General features: G+C 34.4%; 1 protein-coding gene and 1 long non-coding RNA gene across 6 annotated transcripts in view; both read left to right on the top strand.

Annotated features, from left to right (window-relative positions):
• LOC136070281 (uncharacterized) overlaps nucleotides 1-20908 on the top strand; it is a 79391-nt gene that overhangs the window by 26670 nt on the left and 31813 nt on the right. The gene's annotated exons all lie outside the window — the stretch shown is intronic.
• LOC112017354 (receptor-like protein 33) lies at nucleotides 2907-10826 on the top strand. 4 transcript variants are annotated; one of them, XM_065780019.1, is made up of 4 exons: nucleotides 2907-5291; nucleotides 5449-5480; nucleotides 5571-5658; nucleotides 10617-10826. In XM_065780019.1, exon 1 carries the CDS (start codon nucleotides 3077-3079, stop codon nucleotides 4766-4768), a length of 1692 nt encoding a protein of 563 aa, XP_065636091.1. In that variant the 5' UTR covers nucleotides 2907-3076; the 3' UTR covers nucleotides 4769-5291; nucleotides 5449-5480; nucleotides 5571-5658; nucleotides 10617-10826. The 4 variants fall into 4 exon arrangements, with proteins under 4 accessions (XP_065636091.1, XP_065636092.1, XP_065636093.1 ...); XM_065780020.1 differs by having other exon boundaries at nucleotides 5567-5658; XM_065780021.1 differs by lacking the exon at nucleotides 5571-5658.

Genomic DNA, 20908 nt, shown 5'->3' with positions numbered 1-20908 from the left:
CATGTAAAGGTTGAGAAATGCTTTCGGCCTCACGGTCAATATCAATCACTTTGCAATGTCTTGGAATATTGTTAACCATTGATAAAAAGAGAAAAGGGGAGAGGGGCTATTGTGTAATAATCATAGTATTTAATCTTCCCAGGCAATTAAGTGAAAAAGTATCTGCATAGATTTTCAAAAAAAAAAAAAAGTATCTGCATGGTAGGAGCAATTTTGGCCAAGTTTCAATGGCTTCAATTCTTTTTAACTCATAACCTCACCTTCTACCTTGTACTTGTAAAGTGAGGAGGTGGTAATCACAGTAGAGGCTTAAAGGCTTTATATTTAAATAAGCACTTGTACCTTTTTTTTTTTTTGGGTTAAAGTAGGTGATAAGATTTATAAGTGCCAAGTCCCAAATCCCTTTTAAAATGATGTGATTATTTTCTAACAAGGTATAGTTGATACAATATACTAGATTTTCTAAATTAAGTTATCTATATTTGATATTTGAAAATATTTTTTTTTCTAAGAATTAATAAATAAAAAAAAAAAAACTTAACAAAACCGCATAGTTCAACATCTAAATCAATAATATTAACAAAAATAAAATAAAATGACTTACCAACTAACACTTTCTAAGTGTGACTTTGCTTTATTAGTAAAAGTAAATAAATCCCAAAGCCAAAGTTTATCTAGAAAAGTCAATCACCTAAATAATTGAACAAAATAACTTGGTTTTGAAACCCAGACCATTCAATGAATTGTAAAATAGAGAAATTCAAGGTTTTTGAGATTGGACAGAAGTAAAACTGTGATGATATCATAATTAAATTTATATTTATTTTAAATATAAATAAATATATTAAATTAGTAAAAAATGAAAAAAAAATACTAAAATAGTCCAAGTAAATATAGAGTTCTATCTTTCAAATATATTTTTTATATTGTAACTTTCATAAAAGAGATAAAAAAAATATGAAATCCCAAGCAAACATAATAAACAAAACATATAACAATATCATAGTTGCTTTACTAATTATTAAAAAAAAATTATTAATTTATATTGTAATATTTATATAAGATATATGTGGGGCCCGTGGGCCTGATAGCCTCGGCCCATCATGTAGCAGGGCCAAGGCCCACGCCGAGGAATACTGACCATTCAAGGCTAAATTGGGGAAAACCTCTTTTCCCAATCCACGCTGAGGACCTCCTCGTCCTCGGCGTGACAAGGATGATTTTTGAGAAAGACCAGGCCCAAAGTAAGCTGTCACCCTCACACTTAATGCATTCACCTAACCCCTTTGGCCGCATTAATGGGGATATAACCCCTTAGCAGGGCAACGTTGATAAGAGTGAACCACTTGAGTACTGATAAGGCCTTTGATGGGACGGACGGCTAGAAGAGAGGCAAATGGATGATCAACAGATGGAAGAAGGAGATAGGAAGATGAAGACTATATAAGAAAAGCAAGTAAAGTAAAGAGGGGGGGGGGGAGAAAGAAAAGGGGCTCCTCGGCCACAGTCCGAGGAGCATCCCCCCAGTTGTAAATTAACTCTAAGTATTTTCTTTTATAAAAGAGTTCATACTTGGTGAACGACATGGGCTAAGATTATGTCTTTCCATAAATTTTCTTGTTGTGGAAGCAGAACTTGATGCCAAGTCTATTGTGGAGTTGTTAACTAAACAACATCACCCTAGCTTATCAAACTCCACTCTTGTGGATGACTGCAAGCAGTTGATCACTCTCTTCCACCATATTTGTATTCGCCACTGCTTCCGAGAGGCGAACAGATGCGCTAACCTTGCCAGGACAGGATCTTTTCAAGACCAGGATTTTATTACTTTCGAAAGTCCCCTTGAGGACATAATCTCTGTTTTCAATTCGGATTGTAATGGCTTGTATTTAAACAGGCTTTGTCTTGTGGCTGACTCTATTCCTTAGTTTTGTTTAATGATATCCCTCTTTTACCAAAAAAAATAAGGGTACATTTTCCCTTCATAAATATGGGGTCTGAACTCTTGTGTAAAACCCATGATAGGGCCCACATCACTTAGGAATGAAGAGAATATGAAACACCAAAATGAAAATGTAAACGAATAAATTTATTAAAGAAACCTAGGCTGCATTTGTTTTGGGTGAAAATGATTTCAGGAAATCATTTTTCGTAAAATAGGCCGTTTGGTTAGTTTTGAAAATAGTATTTTCCGGAAATCAATTTCCTTTGACTGTGTAAAATATGGCTTTGACCCGGAAATCGTTTTACGTTTTTATTTTACCTTCAAACAATTTCCGAAAAATGCAAGAGAGGGAGAGAACGAGAGAAAGAACAGAGAACGCAGAGAAAGAACAGAGAACGCAGAGAGAACGAGAGCTCCAGCTTGCCGGCGAACTCCGAGCTCCAGATCGCAGCACCGCGCCGATAAAGCAACGATCGACTCCAAACACCAACGGTCGCCTCAAGCTCCAAATCGCTCTGAGCTCCAGATCGACTCCAACGGTTGCCTCAAGCGCCTTCGCCATCGCCTTCGCCTTCGAACCCACACGCCGTCGCCGTCGCCGTCGCCTTCGAACCCAAACCCGACCCACACGCCGTCGCCGTCGCTTCGAACCCACTCGCCTTCGAACCCACACCCGACCCACACGCCTTCGCCTTTTGATCGGATTTGATGATTTTTTGTCTTTGGGTTTTGTATTTTTGTGGCTGTGGACTGAGGAATGATGTTAATGTTTGTTTGGGAGCTGAGGAATGAAAATTGTTAGGAATGAAAATTGTTGTTGTTGTTATTGTTGCCGGAATTTGTGTTGTTGTTGCCGGATTTTGCGTTGTTGTTGTTGTTGTTGTNTCAATTGCCACTTTTAAATTTTTGTTGTTTTTGGCATATGCATGAACTAACAATTTTTTTTAATTATTGATGAATGTTTCAACAGGTTTGCTGCCGTTGTCACTATTTAACTTGCCAAATCTCTCAAGTTTATACCTTCACAACAATCAACTTGTTGGTCCCCTTCCTAATCATGTAAGTGGGCTTTTGAATCTAAAAGATTTCTACTTAAGTTCAAATTTCCTAAATAGGACCCTGCCATCTTGGATGTTCAATTTGCCCTCTTTGGTGTCGTTAAGTCTTGATGGTAATCAATTCGTTGGTGAGATTGGTGAATTCAAGTCCAATTCATTGGAGTATCTTGATTTGGGTTATAATAAGTTACAGGGCTCTATACCAAGGTCAATATCTAGATTTGTTAACCTTACTTCTCTATCTCTCTCATCAAATAACTTGAGTATTATGTTGGAGTTAGAAATGTTTTCAAAGCTCAAAAATCTCGTGCTACTTGATTTTTCGAATAATAACTTAGTTAGCATCAACAGTAATGTCACCTATACCCTGCCCAAACTTACTAGTCTGAACTTGTCTTCTTGCAACATTAGTGAATTCCCAATTTTCTTAAGAACAGCAACAACAATAGAACTCTTAGACCTTTCCAAGAACAAAATTTATGGTCAAGTTCCAAGATGGTTGGGGGAAGTGGGGATGGATTCATTATATTTTCTTGATCTTCGTTACAACTTGCTTCAAGGACTATTTCCCACTCTAAGTTTTCTTAGTTTGGAATATTTGTTTGTCTCCAATAACAAATTAACAGGAGAAATCCCATCTTTAATTTGCAATGCAAGTTCCCTTTATGTTCTAGACTTATCTCATAACAACTTAAGTGGTGTTGTTCCTAAGTGTTTGGTACACTCTAATGTCCTCTCAGTGTTGGATTTGCGAATGAATAGCCTTCATGGTACCATCCCAGTAACATTTTCCAAAGGAAATAATTTTAGGAATATTAACCTTAATGGCAATCAATTGGAAGGGCCATTGCCACAAGCTTTGGCAAATTGTAGGAACTTGGAAGTTCTTGATCTTGGAAGTAATAAGATAAATGGAACCTTCCCTTATTGGCTAGAAGGTCTTTTAAATTTACGGGTTCTTGTCATAAGATCCAACAAATTTCAAGGTCGTATAGGCAGTTCTAAGACCAAATTTCCTTTCCCAAATTTGCGAATACTAGACATCTCTAACAATGAGTTTAATGGTCCTTTGCCAATAAAATATTTCAAATATTTGAAAGCCATGATAAATGTGGATGAAGGAGAAGTTGCATGGAAATATATGGGAGACGGGTTTTATCAGGATTCTTTGAATGTGATGATGAAAGGGTTGTATATTGAGTTGGTGAGAATCCAAACTATCTTCACGACCATTGATTTTTCAAACAATAGTTTCAGCGGAGAGATGCCAAAGATAATTGGGAGGCTAAAATCACTCAAGGGGCTCAACTTTTCTCACAATAACCTTATAGGTTATATTCCACCATCATTTGGAAATTTGAGCAATCTTGAATGGTTAGACCTCTCTTTCAACAAGCTTACCGGGGAGATTCCTAGGCAATTGGTAGATCTACCATGGCTTGAAGTTTTAAAGTTGTCACATAACCAACTTATAGGACACATTCCTTCAGGAAAGCAATTCAATACATTTGATAATGATTCATACACTGAAAACAAGGGATTATGTGGATTTCCGTTGTCAAGAACGTGCAACAACCTTGAGCCAAAGAAACCACCACCAGTGACCTTACAACAAGAAGACAATTTAGGGCCTGAAAATGGGTTTAGTTGGCAAGCTATATCGATGGGCTATGGATGTGGAGTGATATTTGGAATGTTGATGGGATATTTTATGTTTAAAATTGGAAAACCAAAGTGGATTGTGAGGATGGTCAACTTAGAGTAACATATCATGCTCTGAAGGCTAAAGAAGAATGTCCAAAGACACGGTGGAAAAAATAACCAGTCAATACAATTTGTGGGTGGTTTTGCTAGCATTTTTCAAGAAGGTTTCAAAGGCATGTAGTACTATGTTGTAATTTGTGGAAACCACTTTAATTTCATAAAATGGTTAGGAGTCTATGTAGAATGCATTTGTTGTGGGTCTTCCTCATTTCTTGATCATGGGGTTTTCAGCCAAGGAGGAGATTCTGGGTGTGTCGGAATCTAACTTTAATTGCTAAATAGAAATTGACTCTGAATTTGACACAAATGTTGAAGCCCAGTAGAAAGCAGAGCTCTCCTTCAGCTCTGTCCATGTGGCAGTATTAGGCTAAAGAAGAAGCCTCTCTAGACACTCACTTCTTCATCATCATTATTCACTTTCTTCTTCATTTTTTAAACAATGGATACAGCACCGAATTGTTATTTAGGAGAATTTCAACTTCTTTCATGGTCCTCAAAGACACGGGACACCATTCTTTGCCAAGGTATGCTTCCCTCTCTAGTTACATCTTTGGGTATCTTTGTCACTTTTTTATCTCTTTTTCTCTAAATTCAAAGGCACATTCAAAGGAAAATCAAGATGCTGGGCTTTTTAATTATTTATTTATAAAATAAGTGTTTGATTTATTTATTTTAATGCAGCTGGTTGGCATTTGTTACTGTTGAAGTAATTGGTAAGCCCAAGATCTCTTTCCACCTTGCAATTTGGTTTTCTGTTATTATAATATTTGTCTTTTATTGATCTAATTCATTTGCCTAGTAAGGTTCAAGGTTGTTGCCTCCAATGTTTCAAAACATATCAATAACCTTTGTGTTCTTGAACAAATCAAGACCTCTATGGCCAACACAAAGGTCCTATTTCTCTCTTTCTTGGTTTTTAAATTTGTTAACCATAACCTTATGTATTCAAATTTTGCTTTTGTTTTTGGTGTCCATTTTTTGATCCTTTGGTAAATGCATTTCTTAATATTTAACATTTGTTATCTATGTTGAATGTGAATATTGTCACTTTTTGATTGAGAAAAGAAAAAAAGAAACAGAAAAAAAAGAAAAAAAAAAAAGAAGAGAATTTAACTTGGTTGAAGATTTAGGATGATATTGAGATTGTATCGTACTATATTACCATGTTAAAATACTGATTCTCCCAAGTTTAAGTTGTTAGAAAATGATCAATTTAATCTTTTAATCATATTCTAACAAGTATCATTTCTCAAAGAAGCTATGGCAGTTAAGTCATGGTATCTAAAAATTCCAGGTATATACCTGGTACCAAGTGTAAAGTCTGAGGAGACATTAAGGCTTGGTTTGAGGTTGCAAAGAGAATTTTTTGTTAGTAAATAGTCAAGTTGTAATTGGGGGGCAGCGCATTTCTTTGATTTTGATGATAGGCGTAATTGAGAGTTTAGACTTTTAGTTTGATTCTTTGCAAGGTTAGTTGTAGCTTCTATTTAGTTTCCTGCTTGCTCTGTTTTTGTTGTTAGATGTTGCAGCATTCAGCTTTTGGAGTTTGCCATTTGTGCGGTTTCATTCATTAAAAAAAAAAAAAATTGTTGCAATTATCTATGATTTTCCTTAAGGACCTTGATTATATTTGCTCACTTAGTTTTTACATTTCAAAACAATCTAGAACGAAAATGTGCATTCAAATCTAAATTCCCTTGCAGCCAAACCTTAATGTTCTACCTAAATTAACTTTTTTTTTTTTTTGTTGATAACATTGTTCCTGTGGTTGTAGTTTTTTTTTTTCCCCCCCATTTACTGTGTTCTTTTTTGTGGTTTAATTATTGAGTTGTTCTAGATTTGGATAGAAAGCAAAAGAAAATGCAACATCTGAGGAATGTTCTGTAACAGTTGAGGTTCATATCCTTTAAGAGTTAAAAGTCAAAGGTGATTGAGATTTCAACGGTCGCTGTGCAATCCCTTTTCCCTTTTTTTTTTTTTTTTTTTTCAATTTCTATATTTGCATTTTTATTTAATGTATCTTACTATTAAGATATTAAATTTAATTATAAAAAAATTTAGGTGTTTCAAGTTCAACTCTCAGAGAACAAAATGATATAGATCTATCCAGGCATGTTGAATTGTGTAATTCTCAGTGTGATCAAATATTGAAAGGTCCAATTAGTCTAAAGGTTTAGCTTTGTTTTTTCTTTTTACAAATTAGGTTTAGCTTTAGTGATCAATATTCTGGTGATTATTCTTACCTCTAGGTTGGCCAGGTTTGGGATTTAATGATGCATTTGATTTGGGTTCAGCTTCAATGACCCTTACCTTTGTCAACAATGAATCCGACTCCAGTCTGTATCCATCATCATAGAAAATTAGAACATATTAGTCAGACTTCAAAAAAATATGTCTCCATTTGGCCAAGCTAGGCTTCCTTCCTTAGTTACATCTTCTCCCTTCTACTTAAAGAATAATAAATAATACACTGAACCATGCTGTGAGTAGAACATAACTTTGTAGTTCTATTGTAAATAAGCTTAGGAGTAAATAAGAACTATATCTCCGAAATGAAGTGGTAGAAAGTGATTTGACTTTCCACTCAAGACAGGCCATTTAAATGGGGCTATCATGATGTGTCTTCTGCAGGAGTTTCTGTGAAAGTGATCTGACTAAGTCATGATGTTTAATAAAATCCCTGGTATAAAGCTTGTGTTAAGTGATTATGTGGGGTATGGGTTGGTTGAAGGGTAAAATTTTTGAAAGCACCATATGCAAACTTGCTTGGTCTATGGTGGTTTATTATATTTGGCATCAAAGAAATGCTCTTGTATGTAGCAGCAATGTAAAGTCTGAGAAGGCTATTCTGCTTTTGATTAGAAGAGAGATTAAGGCCTAGTTTGAGTTTGAAATGAAAATGAAGAAGTGAATAATCTTATGTTGTAATTCTTTGGAAGAGAGGGAAGGGGCTTGCATTTCACTATCTTGTATGGTAGCCATAATTGAGGGGTTTTAGTTTGATTATCTGTAAGATTGGTTTCAGTTGCTATTTAGTTTGCTGCTTGCTCTGTTTGTATAGTCTAATTACTTGGAAAATTTATTAATTCGTAGGGGAGAAAGGTTATGCTTATCTTTGATTCTAAAACCTGTTATTTTATATATTCATGTTTCCCAAAGCCAAATTAGATCTATGTTTCATTTCTTCTTGGCAAAACTCAAGGTATTTTCTGCCTTCTATTTTCTTTTGTCCTTTTTATTCTTTAAATAGTTCTGTTGTTTACTTAAAATAAAAAATAAAAAATTATGTTGCCTACATGAATATCAAATAAGTATTTGCTACACAAGAAGTTGCACATATAATCTCTAAAAAAACCACCCCCTTCTCCCTCTCATAAATTTTGATTTTTGTTACATTCATGCAAAGTGTTTGATAAAATACCTGAGGGTCTTGTTCTTTTTATTAGAATTTGATATTGATACCTTCTATTTCATCTTGCCAGCCCCTAAAAGAAATTTCAATGTTTATGAGGTTTGAATCAAAATGGAATTATATTATTTTGTCATAGAGAGGATGCAATGAATGATAGGATGATATTACCCTATACCTTTAATTTTTGTGATTTCAGTCTACTGTCATATAAATCTCTACTTGGAACGAAGTCTCAGGTTAATTAAGCTATACTCCAATTTATTGCATTTGAGCCATTTGCACATCAGTTTGCTCTTAGGAACCATTTGTGGTGTGTGATAATGAAAGTAGTGAAAGCAAAATACATGGATTTTGTCGGGAAGGAAGCACTTAATCGTCCTGGCATCCAACAACTAAACTATGGTGCTTCTTTAAGTAATAGAATGGTGAAAATTACCCTTAGCTAAATATACATTTCTTTAACGCATGAATTTGAGAATCCACTTGATGCTTTTCTTAGTATTCTTTGATTCAATGTTTTTGTGCTGCTCACAATTTGGATGGTATGGAATCAATGATTCACTTATTTTGAGTTAGTACTATTCTTAGTTATGAAAGAAAAGAAAAAAGTTGATGGGTTATGAATCTTTTGCATAGAATCAGTATCTTTTTTATAGTTTTCACTAATATCAATTTAGTACACAGACATGAAGGTGGAAATGAAAGTGCTTGCACGCATTCTCTGTGTTCTTGTTGTTGGTGAGCACTATTAGTCACCAGTATCCTAGCTCCTTTGCCTTGAGAACTACTTCAAGGTAGCTTCCTGATGTGCCAACATTATGGAATCAACTTTGGAATTGTTCCATCCCTCAAAGATTCTGGTCCCTGCTGTATTTCTGACTTTAAATGTGTGTCTCCTCCTTTTATTCTTCTTATGCCTTGCCCATGTAGGTTTGATATTTAGTTGCCAGACCTTAACAAACTCAGTGGTGGATGCATCATGTCTTTCCTTAGTTTAAGGCCTGTTTCTGTTCTTGTATGCACCATGGTACCTGCAAATGAGAGTTCTGTATGTGATCACCACTTCAATTGGATTAGGGTGTTTCTCGTTTCTCTCAGGGATGACCTGATTTTTTGAAGCTAGATTTTCTATAGGGTGGTGAAGATCACTTGCAAGAAGGCCATATTGTCTTGGAGGTATTGCTTATTAGTTGTGATGCACCTTGTTAACCAGTGTTTTACTGAAGTCTGTCCTAACTCTTTTTTTCTAAGGGAAAAATCTAATCCCAACTAGACAGCCCTTGGCAAGGGGCATGCTAGAAATATGTGAGGTGGTTTCATTCTCCTCTTGGCAGAAAGGGCAGTTGCTGGGGGCTTGAATACCTCTGTGTCTAAGATTCATGAGATTCATTCTGACTGGCAGGCTGTCATGAAATTTTTTCCAAATGAATGCAAGGATTTTTACTGGCAGTTTACTTTCCAGATGCTGGACCAAACTTCTTTTTTTTTTTTGATAAATAGATGCTGGACCAAACTTCATTAGGTGTACCAAGTACCTTGGCCTCATTTGGGTCATTATGAAAATTAGCTAGATGGAGCAGGTTTTAGGCTTTTTTGACCTGGTATTCACCCAAGCTAGAGTGATGCCAAACAAGCCTATTTTGGCCCCCATCAATTTTGGGGAGGGGGTAAGATAGGATTGTGTTACTTAGGAATGAGTGGTATAACTTCCAAACTAGGTTACAAGATCTGGTTGCAAGTTCTGGTTGAGCTATTGATTAGGTCAGCCACAGATTTGTGGACATGCTGATGAACAAAGCAATCCTAGCTCATAAGATTTAAGTGTGATTTTTGTTTGTAGCAATGAGGTTTATGATATTTTTTTGTTGTTGGCAAGAAATTTTGGTTCAATTTGTGATGCTTGCGTATATTTTCTTGTTACGGAGGATGTTAACTTTTGCATCTAGTTTCTTTTATTTTCCATCAGTTAGGTTGTTCCTTAACTGTATAACTTTTCCTGGTTCAAAGCAGCAATAGGCTGTAGACATGGCAAGCATTCTTGCCTCCATTTTGAAAGGGAAAATTATTGGATTTCATAGGTATTAAGCATCTTTTTAGCCTTTTATTTATTCTGTAATTGAAAATATGCGATGAACAAAGTAATCTTAGGTTCATAATTCTTTTTGTAGCAATGATATATGCGACATCTTCTTATTATGTAATTGTTGGCATGGTATATGCTTAGATCATTTACCCTGGTCCCCATCCTTGGTGCACATGTTCATGTGGTAAAGGCTTGAGTACTTCTTAATATGTACATTCTGAAAAACCATAAATATTGGTGTAAGTCGGTTTAGGTTTTTTTCTATTTGGTCACTACACTAATTGGTGTTAATTTATCTACTTTTGGTGTTATATCACACACAAGAATGCACTTACATGTCTTAATTTCTTGCAGGACGCTATGCAAACATGGTTGGTGAGGAGCTGCAGTAACTGACTTTAATTCAGCAAAAGAAACTTTTCAAGAAAGCTTTTTGATGGTGTTTTGTTTCCTTGTATGGAATTAGTTTATTATGCCAAAATGAATTGTAGTTGTTTATGTTAAGACTCATTTTGTGGATGCACCAATTTTATATTACTAATTATGGGTGATTTGTAGGTTTTAGTGTGTTTGCGGAAATGATTAAGCACTTAATTTTGACTGTCATGCTTGCATTGTGGTGAAGAAGCTCGTCAACATAGTGTGTGTGTGTGCGTGTGTGTGAGTGTTTTGGGGACAAGGATGTGCTGCCCAATTTTTTTAAGCTTCTCCTTGCCTAGTTGTGGTTGTTTGTGTTACTCCTTTTGCAGCTACATCATTATTATGTTAGTATTTCTAGATTATATGCAATTTGGTTTCAGTGTGTGTACTGAAATGATTAAGCACTTGATTTTGTCTGCCATGCTTGCCAACACAATTTTTGTGTGTGTGTGTGTTTTGGGACATGTATATGCTGCCTAATTGTGTTAAATTTCACCTTGTTCAGTCAACTAGGGAGCAGTTATACTTATCTAATGTGTCTAAAGGTATCGATGGAATACATCTAATATATCAAGAAATTAAAGGGAGGGGGGGGNGGCTACATCATTATTATGTTAATATTTCTAGATGATAAGCAATTTGGTTTCAGTATCTGTACCGAAATAATTAAGCACTTTATTTTGTCTGCCATGCTTGCATTGTAATGAAGATGCTTGCCAACACAGTTTGTGTGTGTTTTGTGGACATGAATATGCTGCCTAGTTGTGTTAATTTCACCTTGTTCAGTCAACTAGAGAGCAGTTGTACTTATTTAATAGGTCTAAAGGTATCAGTGGAATACCTGTAATATATCAAGAAGTTAAAAGGATGAGAGAGAGAGAGGAGGGGAGAGGGGGGGGGGGGATTTATATAGAAAATTGCGTAATACCATCTAATAAGGGCTTTGCAAAAGGACTTGATCAACCAATTGGTTGAAAGCTCCTTTGAGTTTTGTTTAGGCTCCCAAGCTTAAATGTTTTTGACCAGAATGAAGTGTTTTTTAATGTTGTAGTCCTAAAAGTTGTTGGTGATGCAAACATTACTAGATAGGCTCCTATCCTTGGAGGCCTTGTTTTAAGAGGCAAATTGCACGCATAAAGCATTGGAATAAGTCATATACTTCATTGGCTTTTCAATTGTTTTATAATCTTGAGAAATACATTAGCAGTTACATGTAAAAAAAAAAAGACATTAGCAATTAAATGTAGCAGTATAAAAAACACATTAGCAAGCAATTAAATGTAGTAGTATGAATCTGAAATTGTTGGTGATGCAAACATATATAAAGCTAGATAGGCTCCTGCGATTAGCTCCAACATCTATAGGGTGTGTATGTATGATTGTTATCCTAGCATTCTTCTCTTATTTTTACACTATTCTTCTATCTTCTATTATCTTCTATCAATTTGGTCTCGTATCGTATTGTGTCATTGCCTCTAAGTAGCACCTATTCATTAAATGAAGCCCACTGTATAAACACACAAAGACTTTGTTTTTCCCCTTTAATGATTGAGCTTTATCGGTTTAAACATTTGAAATCTGTGTGCTTTTGATCTTCTTGTTAAATGCAATACACTTCTTTTGAAGGTAGTCATTTCATTGTTTCCTATGTTTCATCTGAATGCAAAAGAAAATTTGTCCAGTGTTTCCATATTTCAAGAGGGATTTTTTAGCCTAAAACCATATAACCCTGGAAGTGATATAAGAATACATATTCCCTTTTGCTGCTTATTGACATTAGTTTGGCATGAGTACCATAGTTATAGTATTGTCCTGATTTTTATCAGACTTAGAAATTGGTCTTCAAATTCAAATTATATCAAATCAAAACACTAAAATTGTGTAATTCACTCAAAAAATAAAATATTAATATCAACTAAGGAAAAAAAAAGAATATAAAGAAAGATTATATCGCGTCATTAAATTAAACAATTAAAAATAATAATATTACTTTCTGTCATCTATATTTTTAACAAATTCGGATTTATAATAAGTACTCTCAATCCAAGCATGTATTTTCCCATTCTTAAGTAAATGCACTGAATGGACCAAATTGGACCGAACAGGGCCAGAGTGGATCTAAATAGACTGAAATGGACTAAATTTATAGAACTGAATCAAAATAGACAGAAATTGACCGAATGGACCAAACTATATGGAATGGGTTGAATCATGCACAACGTTTTTTTTTTTTTTTTTTTTTTGGTTGATTTGTTCTTCTAATTTTTTCATCATATACATAAATTAACAGATTGACTTTACACATTTATTTTGGACGGCTATTTTTTTCCTAATAATATCTTAGATGGTTTAATATATTTAATATTATCCAAAAATTAGAGGAACAAATCAATAAAAAAAAAATGGTACTATGATAGATGATGTGGCTCAACAAGAGCATGAAAATATTAGAAGGATATTCTTTGACTTTTAGATTATAATATATAGATATAGATAAGTCGTTATAACCTTTGGCCACTTGATTATTATCTTATCATAATTTTTTTCATATACCTAAAGTTCAGATCACACCCGCACTTTATTTTTGTAATGCTGTTTGCATTTTTATTTTTGGCTGAAATGATATAATATCCTGCTGTTTGCTATGTAGTCATGAAACTGAACAAAAGAAGATATAAAAGGTGGGTTATTAACTCAAGAAGGAGAAGTAAAAATCCAACAATAAGGCTCATCCTTGATGAACACTTATGACCATGGTTTAAAAACCATAACAATCAAAGAACTGGAAATAGGTCTAGTTTTTAACCCTTTTTTTTTCTTCGATTTTGGAGGTCTTTATCATATTAGATTAGGGGCCAATTTTTTTATCAAAAAAAAAAAAAGAAAAAGATTAGGGTCCAATTTTTGGTTGAACTGACAAATCCAATTTTTAAAACCATGCTTATGACCCAAATATTCCAAATATATTGCAAAAAAGATCAAGCAAATTCACATATGAACAAAGGACTCTATAATGAAAAACTTATAAATTTCATAATCAAAAACTTTTTAATTCTAACATTGTATTTGGATGGGTCATTCAGGTGGGTCTTATGCACATCACTGTGGACCGGGTTTTAAGTTAGCACCGTCCAAATTTCCAAAAGCCCAAATTCTTTGCTCCTCTTCACGGACTACACACTCCACACCCCATAGTCCACAGTCCTTCGTCTTCTCGCTTTCTCTCTTCCAAAGCTAAGCAAGCAAGCAGCAATGTCAGACAACGAAGAGAGATGGGAATCCTTACCTGCTGAGATTCCAACTCATATCGAATCCATAATAATCTGTACATCATTCTCAAAAACATGGAAATCCCAAATCCAAAACCCAGCCTTCATTTCCACCCATCTCCATCACTCCCATAACAAAAGCAAAAACCTCCTCTTCTTCAGGTTGGCAAAAAAAGATTGGATTTTTTTACTTATGATTTCATCACAAATGACAACAACAATGAAGTTTACACATTACATAACGAAAATGATGATGACCCAGATGCTGATTTCACTCAACTGTTAATGGGGCTCTGCATTGGGTTGCTGTCGAGACAAATTCTGATTAAAAATCTTATCTTTTTATTTTGGTGTTCGATATGGGGGATGAAGTGTTCCGCGAAATACTGCTGTCAGAACTTCCAGCTTATGGGAATTCCATTGCCTTGTTTTACTAGGAGTATGAAAGTCTCAGTCTCAATATGTGGGTGATGAAACAATATGGTGTTGTTTCCTCGTGGACCAATGCTTTGAGTTTAACAATGACTAGTGAAATTGTTTGCCTTACAAGAAAACACATACCGAAGCCAGTTGGCGTTACGAAGAATGGCAAGGTTGTGTTGGAAATGGATGGGGAGCTTGTGTCACTGGATCTTGAGACCCAAAAGTTAAAGGATCTTAGGCTTTTTGGATATGAGTATAATTTTGTTGACTCTTATGTTGAGAGTCTACTCTTGCTTGACAAAGCCACCATCGGTGCAATTACATACTGAAGAAAAAAGGTAAGATGCATTTGGTTTTTTATATATATAATTGGCATAGATCATAGGATTCATAGCATACATTTGATTCAATATATATACTGTTCGATATGGTACTGTTCTATAAATTCTTATTATTGCTGATTGATTACCTTAATTAAGTGGCTTTATCTTGAGGATAATAGCTTATCAAGGATAGATAAGTTGACTACATAGCATGTATACTAAAAATTGTTTGTCCTCATTTCAAATTTTCTTTAATATAGTCGTTTATTACTTACTTATAAAAGAAAGTGGTCAATGTTGGTTATCTACTTTGACCAATCTTATTTATCAAGGAAAGTTCAAGTTTCCTGCCACTTGTAATTTACAATTTTAGATTGATAGGCTCAACTGTTTCTTTGCTGGCAATTTTATTCTGACCTCTTTTAACTTCATGTTTTAATATTGATACTAAATGTTCTTCATGCTCTCCTTGTATTATTTATTTAAAAAGTTTATCGTTTTGTCAACATTGATTGGTTTATGCTAAAGGTTTTGCTTGTACATTTTAAATCTTCTATTGTCTTAGATTTCTATCTACTTACTGAAAACATTTCCATAGAATCATGTTCATTGATAAGAAGATTACTTCACAGTATTGCTTGGTTGGTTAATAAAGAAATAAGAATTAAAAATGTCCAGTTTATACTCTTCTTCCAGATTTATTTTGTTATCCTTCCTTCCTTCGCATGACTTACATTGTGTTTTTTTAGTGCCAATAAAGTATATATGTTTAAATGCATTGTTTTGTTGACTCCAATGCACTCTGATTTTTTTTTCTTTTTTCTTTTTCACTCTCTCAATCTGTTGTGAATGAGTTAGTATTTTCTATTGCACAATTGAGTGAATTAGAAGCAAAAGGCCGGCGTTAGTGGAAACAATAAAGAGAAAAACTAGGTAAATAGAAGACATCAACTTAAAACTTCCATACTTACAAATAAATATAACTGGATTCTCACAAAAGCTAGTTTAAAACTAAAACCCATTTCTATGTTACTCTATGTAACACTATGAACTAAGGACGATAAGAACTGGATTGATCAAGATTGATGATAATGTCTACATGATGTAAGAAAATATTTACTCTTTAGCTACAGTGGCCTCGAGGGTAACTGCAAATAGTCTATGACAAACATTTGTAATTCTAGGGTAACTACACTGATAAATTGATAAATACTGTAAATTCTGTTTGTAGTTTGCACATTTGTTTAAATCTTGTAAGAATTTATGAATAATATACTGCTTAAATTTTTTGATTATATGATCCTTGCTAATGAGGGCACTTCCAACACTGTCGACATGTAAGTTTATGGAAGTTCCTTTTCTGGTGTTCTCATCAAGGGCTTTGGTGTGAATTATCGCTTAAGTATAATGTTAGTTTGGTTTTGTTATTCCTTACCACAAACTTAGCTATTGGGGACTAGCATTTGGCCTTAGTTGAACTGGATTTTTGTTACTAATACTAGTGGCTCAAGGCCCATTTTGACAAAGTTTTCGTCATCTTATGGAATTTGGGTGAAGACTTAGGGTAATTGGCAACTTAAAACTCTAAGATATTCTTTGTTTGTTCATTAGCTTGAGAAAGAAACTGGGATTTCACTATCCTTATTTGAGACTTGGTTCATAAAGCTCGGGTGGTGGTTGCCAGCTCAAGCAATTCAACTGATTTTTATGATGACTCTTATAACCTGGATCCTTAAATTTCCTCATGGATGTGATAAGTTTGTGTCAATTTCTGTTGGTCCTTTGGCTTAGATTTTTCTATGTGGTGGACTAACAAGTTTTGTAGCTGGCGGCAAATAATTTATTTTTCAATTGATGTTAATTGGTTGAATTGCTTTGGAACTGTATTGGATCTACTATAATTGCTAGGGGACCAAATAGGACACATAACACGTTTACCAATCTGCTTCAATGCTGATGACTTTGCTTGTTTGAACACTTGATTGGTTCCCATTTGGAAGATTATGCTTTTAAAGCATTGGTATAAACTGCTTAGCTTGTCAAGGGTAAATGCCCCTAGATTACCTAACAACTGGTTTTGGAGGGTGAGGTCAGTTGCTTGTAGGTTTTATCGGTTAGAGGCAAGTCCAAAGGGCTCTTCTTTAGAAAGGTTCCCTACGTTATGGGGGACAAAAAGCATAAGTAGAGTTGTGCCTCTTGCTAAATCATTTGAGCAGGCTAGTCGGAAATGTATGAATATGTCATCAACAATATAGAGGGACTTTTTGTCTTTCATTTCAATGTCAGAGTTTCTTTCTTTCTTTCTTTTCTTTTCCCTATAAGTCTTTAGTTTACATTAGTATGAAATTTTGAAGTCAAATAGACTGCTTATAAAGCCACCTTTCATTTTGTTTCTTGCTATGTACTTGGCATTGATCATATCATACATTAGGTATGAATATATACTGTTTGGTATGGAACCCTATCTTGGAGAAAATTAAGCGGAAGTTGGCTGGCTGGAAGAAGTTGTATCTGTCAAAATGGTTGGAAGATTTTTTTAACGTTGCTTAAGAGTACTGTTTCTAGGTCTAGCTACCTACCTATTATTTATCTCTCTTTACCATCCCCTCGCATGTGGCTAATAAGATTGAGAAGATGCAAAAGGACTTCTTGTGGGGGATTCAAAGGCTCATTTGGTGGGGTGATAAGGTGAGTGCTCCTAAGGCGAACGGAGGTTTGGGAGTAAGAAAAGTACTACTTTTAATCAAGCTCTCTAGGAAAATGGTTGTGGCGGTTTGGGGTTGAAGAGAATCGTCTTTGGAGGAGGGTTGTAGCTTTGAAGTTTGGGAAGAGTGGGGGGGTTGGTCTTTCAAGTTGGGTAGGGGTGTCCACGGGTGTGGCTTATGGAGAAGTATCCGGAAAGGTTGGGAGGTGTTTAGAAGATTCATTCAGTTTGAGGTAGGGGTGGGGGATAGAGTGAAATTTTGGACAGATCAGTGGTGTGGGAATCACCACTCTATATTTCCTTCCCGGCTGTGTATGGGATTGCTTATAATAGAGAAGCATCTGTGGCCTCTTCTCTCGAAAGGTTAGGGTCTAAGGATCGGAGAAGTTGAATGTTCGCTTACTCAGGGACCCAATGATTGGGAGTTAGGTGAGGTGGAGGATTTCTTTCGAACCTTGGGCTCTAATTTACCTAAATCAGAGCATGGAGACCATATGAGGTGGAAGTTGTCGAAGAAGGGGGATTATGACATCCGCTCTTTCTATGATAAGCTTCGGAGTCCCTCGCCTATTATCTTTCCTTGGAAAGGTATTTGGAAGGTTAAGGCCCCTCTGCGCATCTCTTTCTTTGTTTGGACTGCAATTTGGGAGAAGATCCGTACAAGGGACAATTTGCGGGGTAGAGGCTTTGATTTTGTTGACTGTGCATTATGTGTCAATGTAGGGGAGACGGTGAATCATTTGCTACTCCATTGTGTCAAAGCTCATCAGCTGTGGAGCTTGGTTTTCAGATCTTTTGGATCTCTTGGGTTTTGCCAAGATCGGTTGCAGATACGCTTTTGGTTGGTGGAATGGTTGGGAAAGCACTCCTCTAGCATTTAGAATTTAGCTCCTCTTTGTCTAATGTGGTGTATTTGGAGGGAGCGAAACTGACGAACTTTTGAAGACAAGGATAAATCCAATGACCAGTTGCTAGCTTTCTTTAGTGGCTCTCTTTTTGATTGGTCTAGGGCTTGAGGACTCACCTCTAGTGACTCTCTCCCTTTGTTCCTCAGTTCTCTTCTTTGTTCTTAGTTTTTGTTGGCTGTTGTTGTTTTGTTGTTTTTCTTGTTTGTTTCCTTCCCTGTATCCTTTGCCTGCCTTATGTTGTTTTCATGAGGTAGTTTCTTGAATATACTTCTTTCTTACTTATCAAAAAAAAAAAAAACCTCTTCTTTTTTTTTTTTTTTTTTTTTGACTTACTTAAGTGGCTTTATTTTTAAAAAAATCAATTCATCTAGGTTGTGGTTGCTGTCGATTATATTAAGGCAATAGTTGACTACATAGCATTGTATACTTAAAATATTTTGTCCTTATTTCAAATTTTCTTCAATATAATCATTTATTACTTATATAATGAAAGAGGTGGTCAGTATTGGTTATCTACTTTGAGCAAGCATATTTATCAAGCCAAGTTCATGTTTCCTGCCACTTATGATTTACAACGTATAGATAGATGTGCTCAAATTTTTCTTTGTTGGCAATTTTATGGTAACCTCTTTTAGCTTCATGTTTTCACACTCATACTAAATGTTCTTCATGCTCTCCTTGTATTATTTATTTAAAAAGTTTCTTATTTTGTTAACTGTCAACTGTTATATGTTTATGCTAAAGATTTTGCTTGTACCTTTTAAATCTTCTATTGCCGTATATTCCTATTTTCTTATTGGAAAACATTCCCATAGGGCCATGTTCATTGAGAAAGCAGGTCTCCAGCAAGTATTGCTTGCTTTTGGGTGATTAGGAATTGAAGATGAACTGTTTGTACTCTTCTTCGGAAACTATTTTGTTATCTTTCCTTCCTTAGCATGATTTGTGTAATTTTTTTTTTGTCCCAATAGAATAGTTATGCTTAGATGTATTGTTTTGTTGATGCCATTTAATTTCATTTTTTTTAATATTATTTTGTCTCTCTTTAATTTCCTGTGAGTTTGAAACACCAATTATGCTGGCCTTAAATCTTTTTTCTTTTTTCTTTTTTTCTTTTTTTTCTTTCTTTTTTTTGTGTGTGGAGGGTGGGGGGTTTGAAGCCACATATGCATGTTTTATGCCACAATTCTTGTAACCATTTTCATGAAACTCCCCGTTCCATTTGTCCAAACATGATATATTACAGCTGCTTAAGCCATTCTAGTAACATTAGAAATAAACATACCTTTGAATTTTTTTACCTCTTAAACCTATCCAGTTCCATAGTACCTTGGAGATATCACAAGTGATACCCTTATTATATATATAATATATCTATCTCTACTGATTTTCCATTTTAACTCAGTGCATGGAATTAAAAACCTGATGTTATTGGATCGAAGTCAAGAGGAAATTAGTAATAATAAGGGTTAAGTATTTTACGAAAGAAAAGGAAGCTGGGTATTTTCTTGACAACGTATTGATTACAACCAATAGTGCTCTCCTCTAAAGTTTTGCTAGAACTGAACAATACTATGAAATGCTTAAGAGATGCGTGTAGATATTGAAAATTCTATTACCTCAATATGTGGTTGAAGATGGTAAGCTTGATTGAACGTAAATACATAATTAAAAAAAAGGGGGAGATTTCAGGATCTTTGTAATTTTTATTTTTAAAATTTCCAAGATAAGTGACACAAAAGAGGCTTTTTCTTTTTCCATTTTTACGTTGGCATATAATGAGGAAGGGGATTGGGCTTTGAATCAAAGGAAGCCATCACCAATAGGCTATCATTTGAACTCCATGCAAGTGAGGTTTTTAAACATAAAACAATTGATGCCAACTGCCCAGGAACAACATACTATCAACGCTGTTAGACGTTGAGATGGATTAAGTCCATGAGGATGAGAAAAGGAGGATCATCTGTAACAATAAGAGACCTTTTAAAGTCTAGAAAAGATCATTAATGTCAATGACACATAAGAATAGAATAGGGAATGTCTTTACTCTTGTGACACTTGTTAACTGGACCAAATGTAAAAATTAATATTTTGGTATATTATTAAATTTTTTTTTTTTTGGATTACTCTATTCAATATCTTGTTACTGAATGCAAATTTTAACAAATTTACCATTGAATTATATATATATATATTTTATCCTTCATATTTGTAAAATTTCTAGAAAATCAAATATCAATAGTTTTCTTATTAATTAAATGTTTACATATCAATATTTTATAATATAAAATTATGCATAAAAAATAAGTTCATGAATCAAATAGTAAATAATATTCGATTGAAATAAAATTTGATATGATTGTTAAAAACATAAAAAATATGTAATCCATCAGTTAAAATTTTAAAATATGTAGTCGTGTAAAATTTTAAAGTAAGTATTGTATTCATTAACTACAACTAATTTATATCTAAATTTTATTTATTTATTTATTTATTTTGTTAACAATATAAAGAGAGAGACTAAGAATGGAGAGAAGCATAATATAAGTAATTTATTTATTTATTTATATACTAACATTTTTTTAGGATTAAAAAAATT

Source organism: Quercus suber, unplaced genomic scaffold, assembly GCF_002906115.3.
Source record: "Quercus suber isolate HL8 unplaced genomic scaffold, Cork oak 2.0 scaffold_223, whole genome shotgun sequence".
NCBI lineage: Eukaryota > Viridiplantae > Streptophyta > Magnoliopsida > Fagales > Fagaceae > Quercus > Quercus suber.
The sequence above is the reverse complement of the archived record's forward strand: the minus strand, read 5'-3'. Positions and strand labels throughout refer to the sequence as shown.

Coding starts and splice junctions, on each gene's coding strand:
- LOC112017354 (XM_065780021.1), top strand. CDS start 3,077: ATGTTCAATTTGCCCTCTTTGGTGTCGTTAAGTCTTGATGGTAATCAA.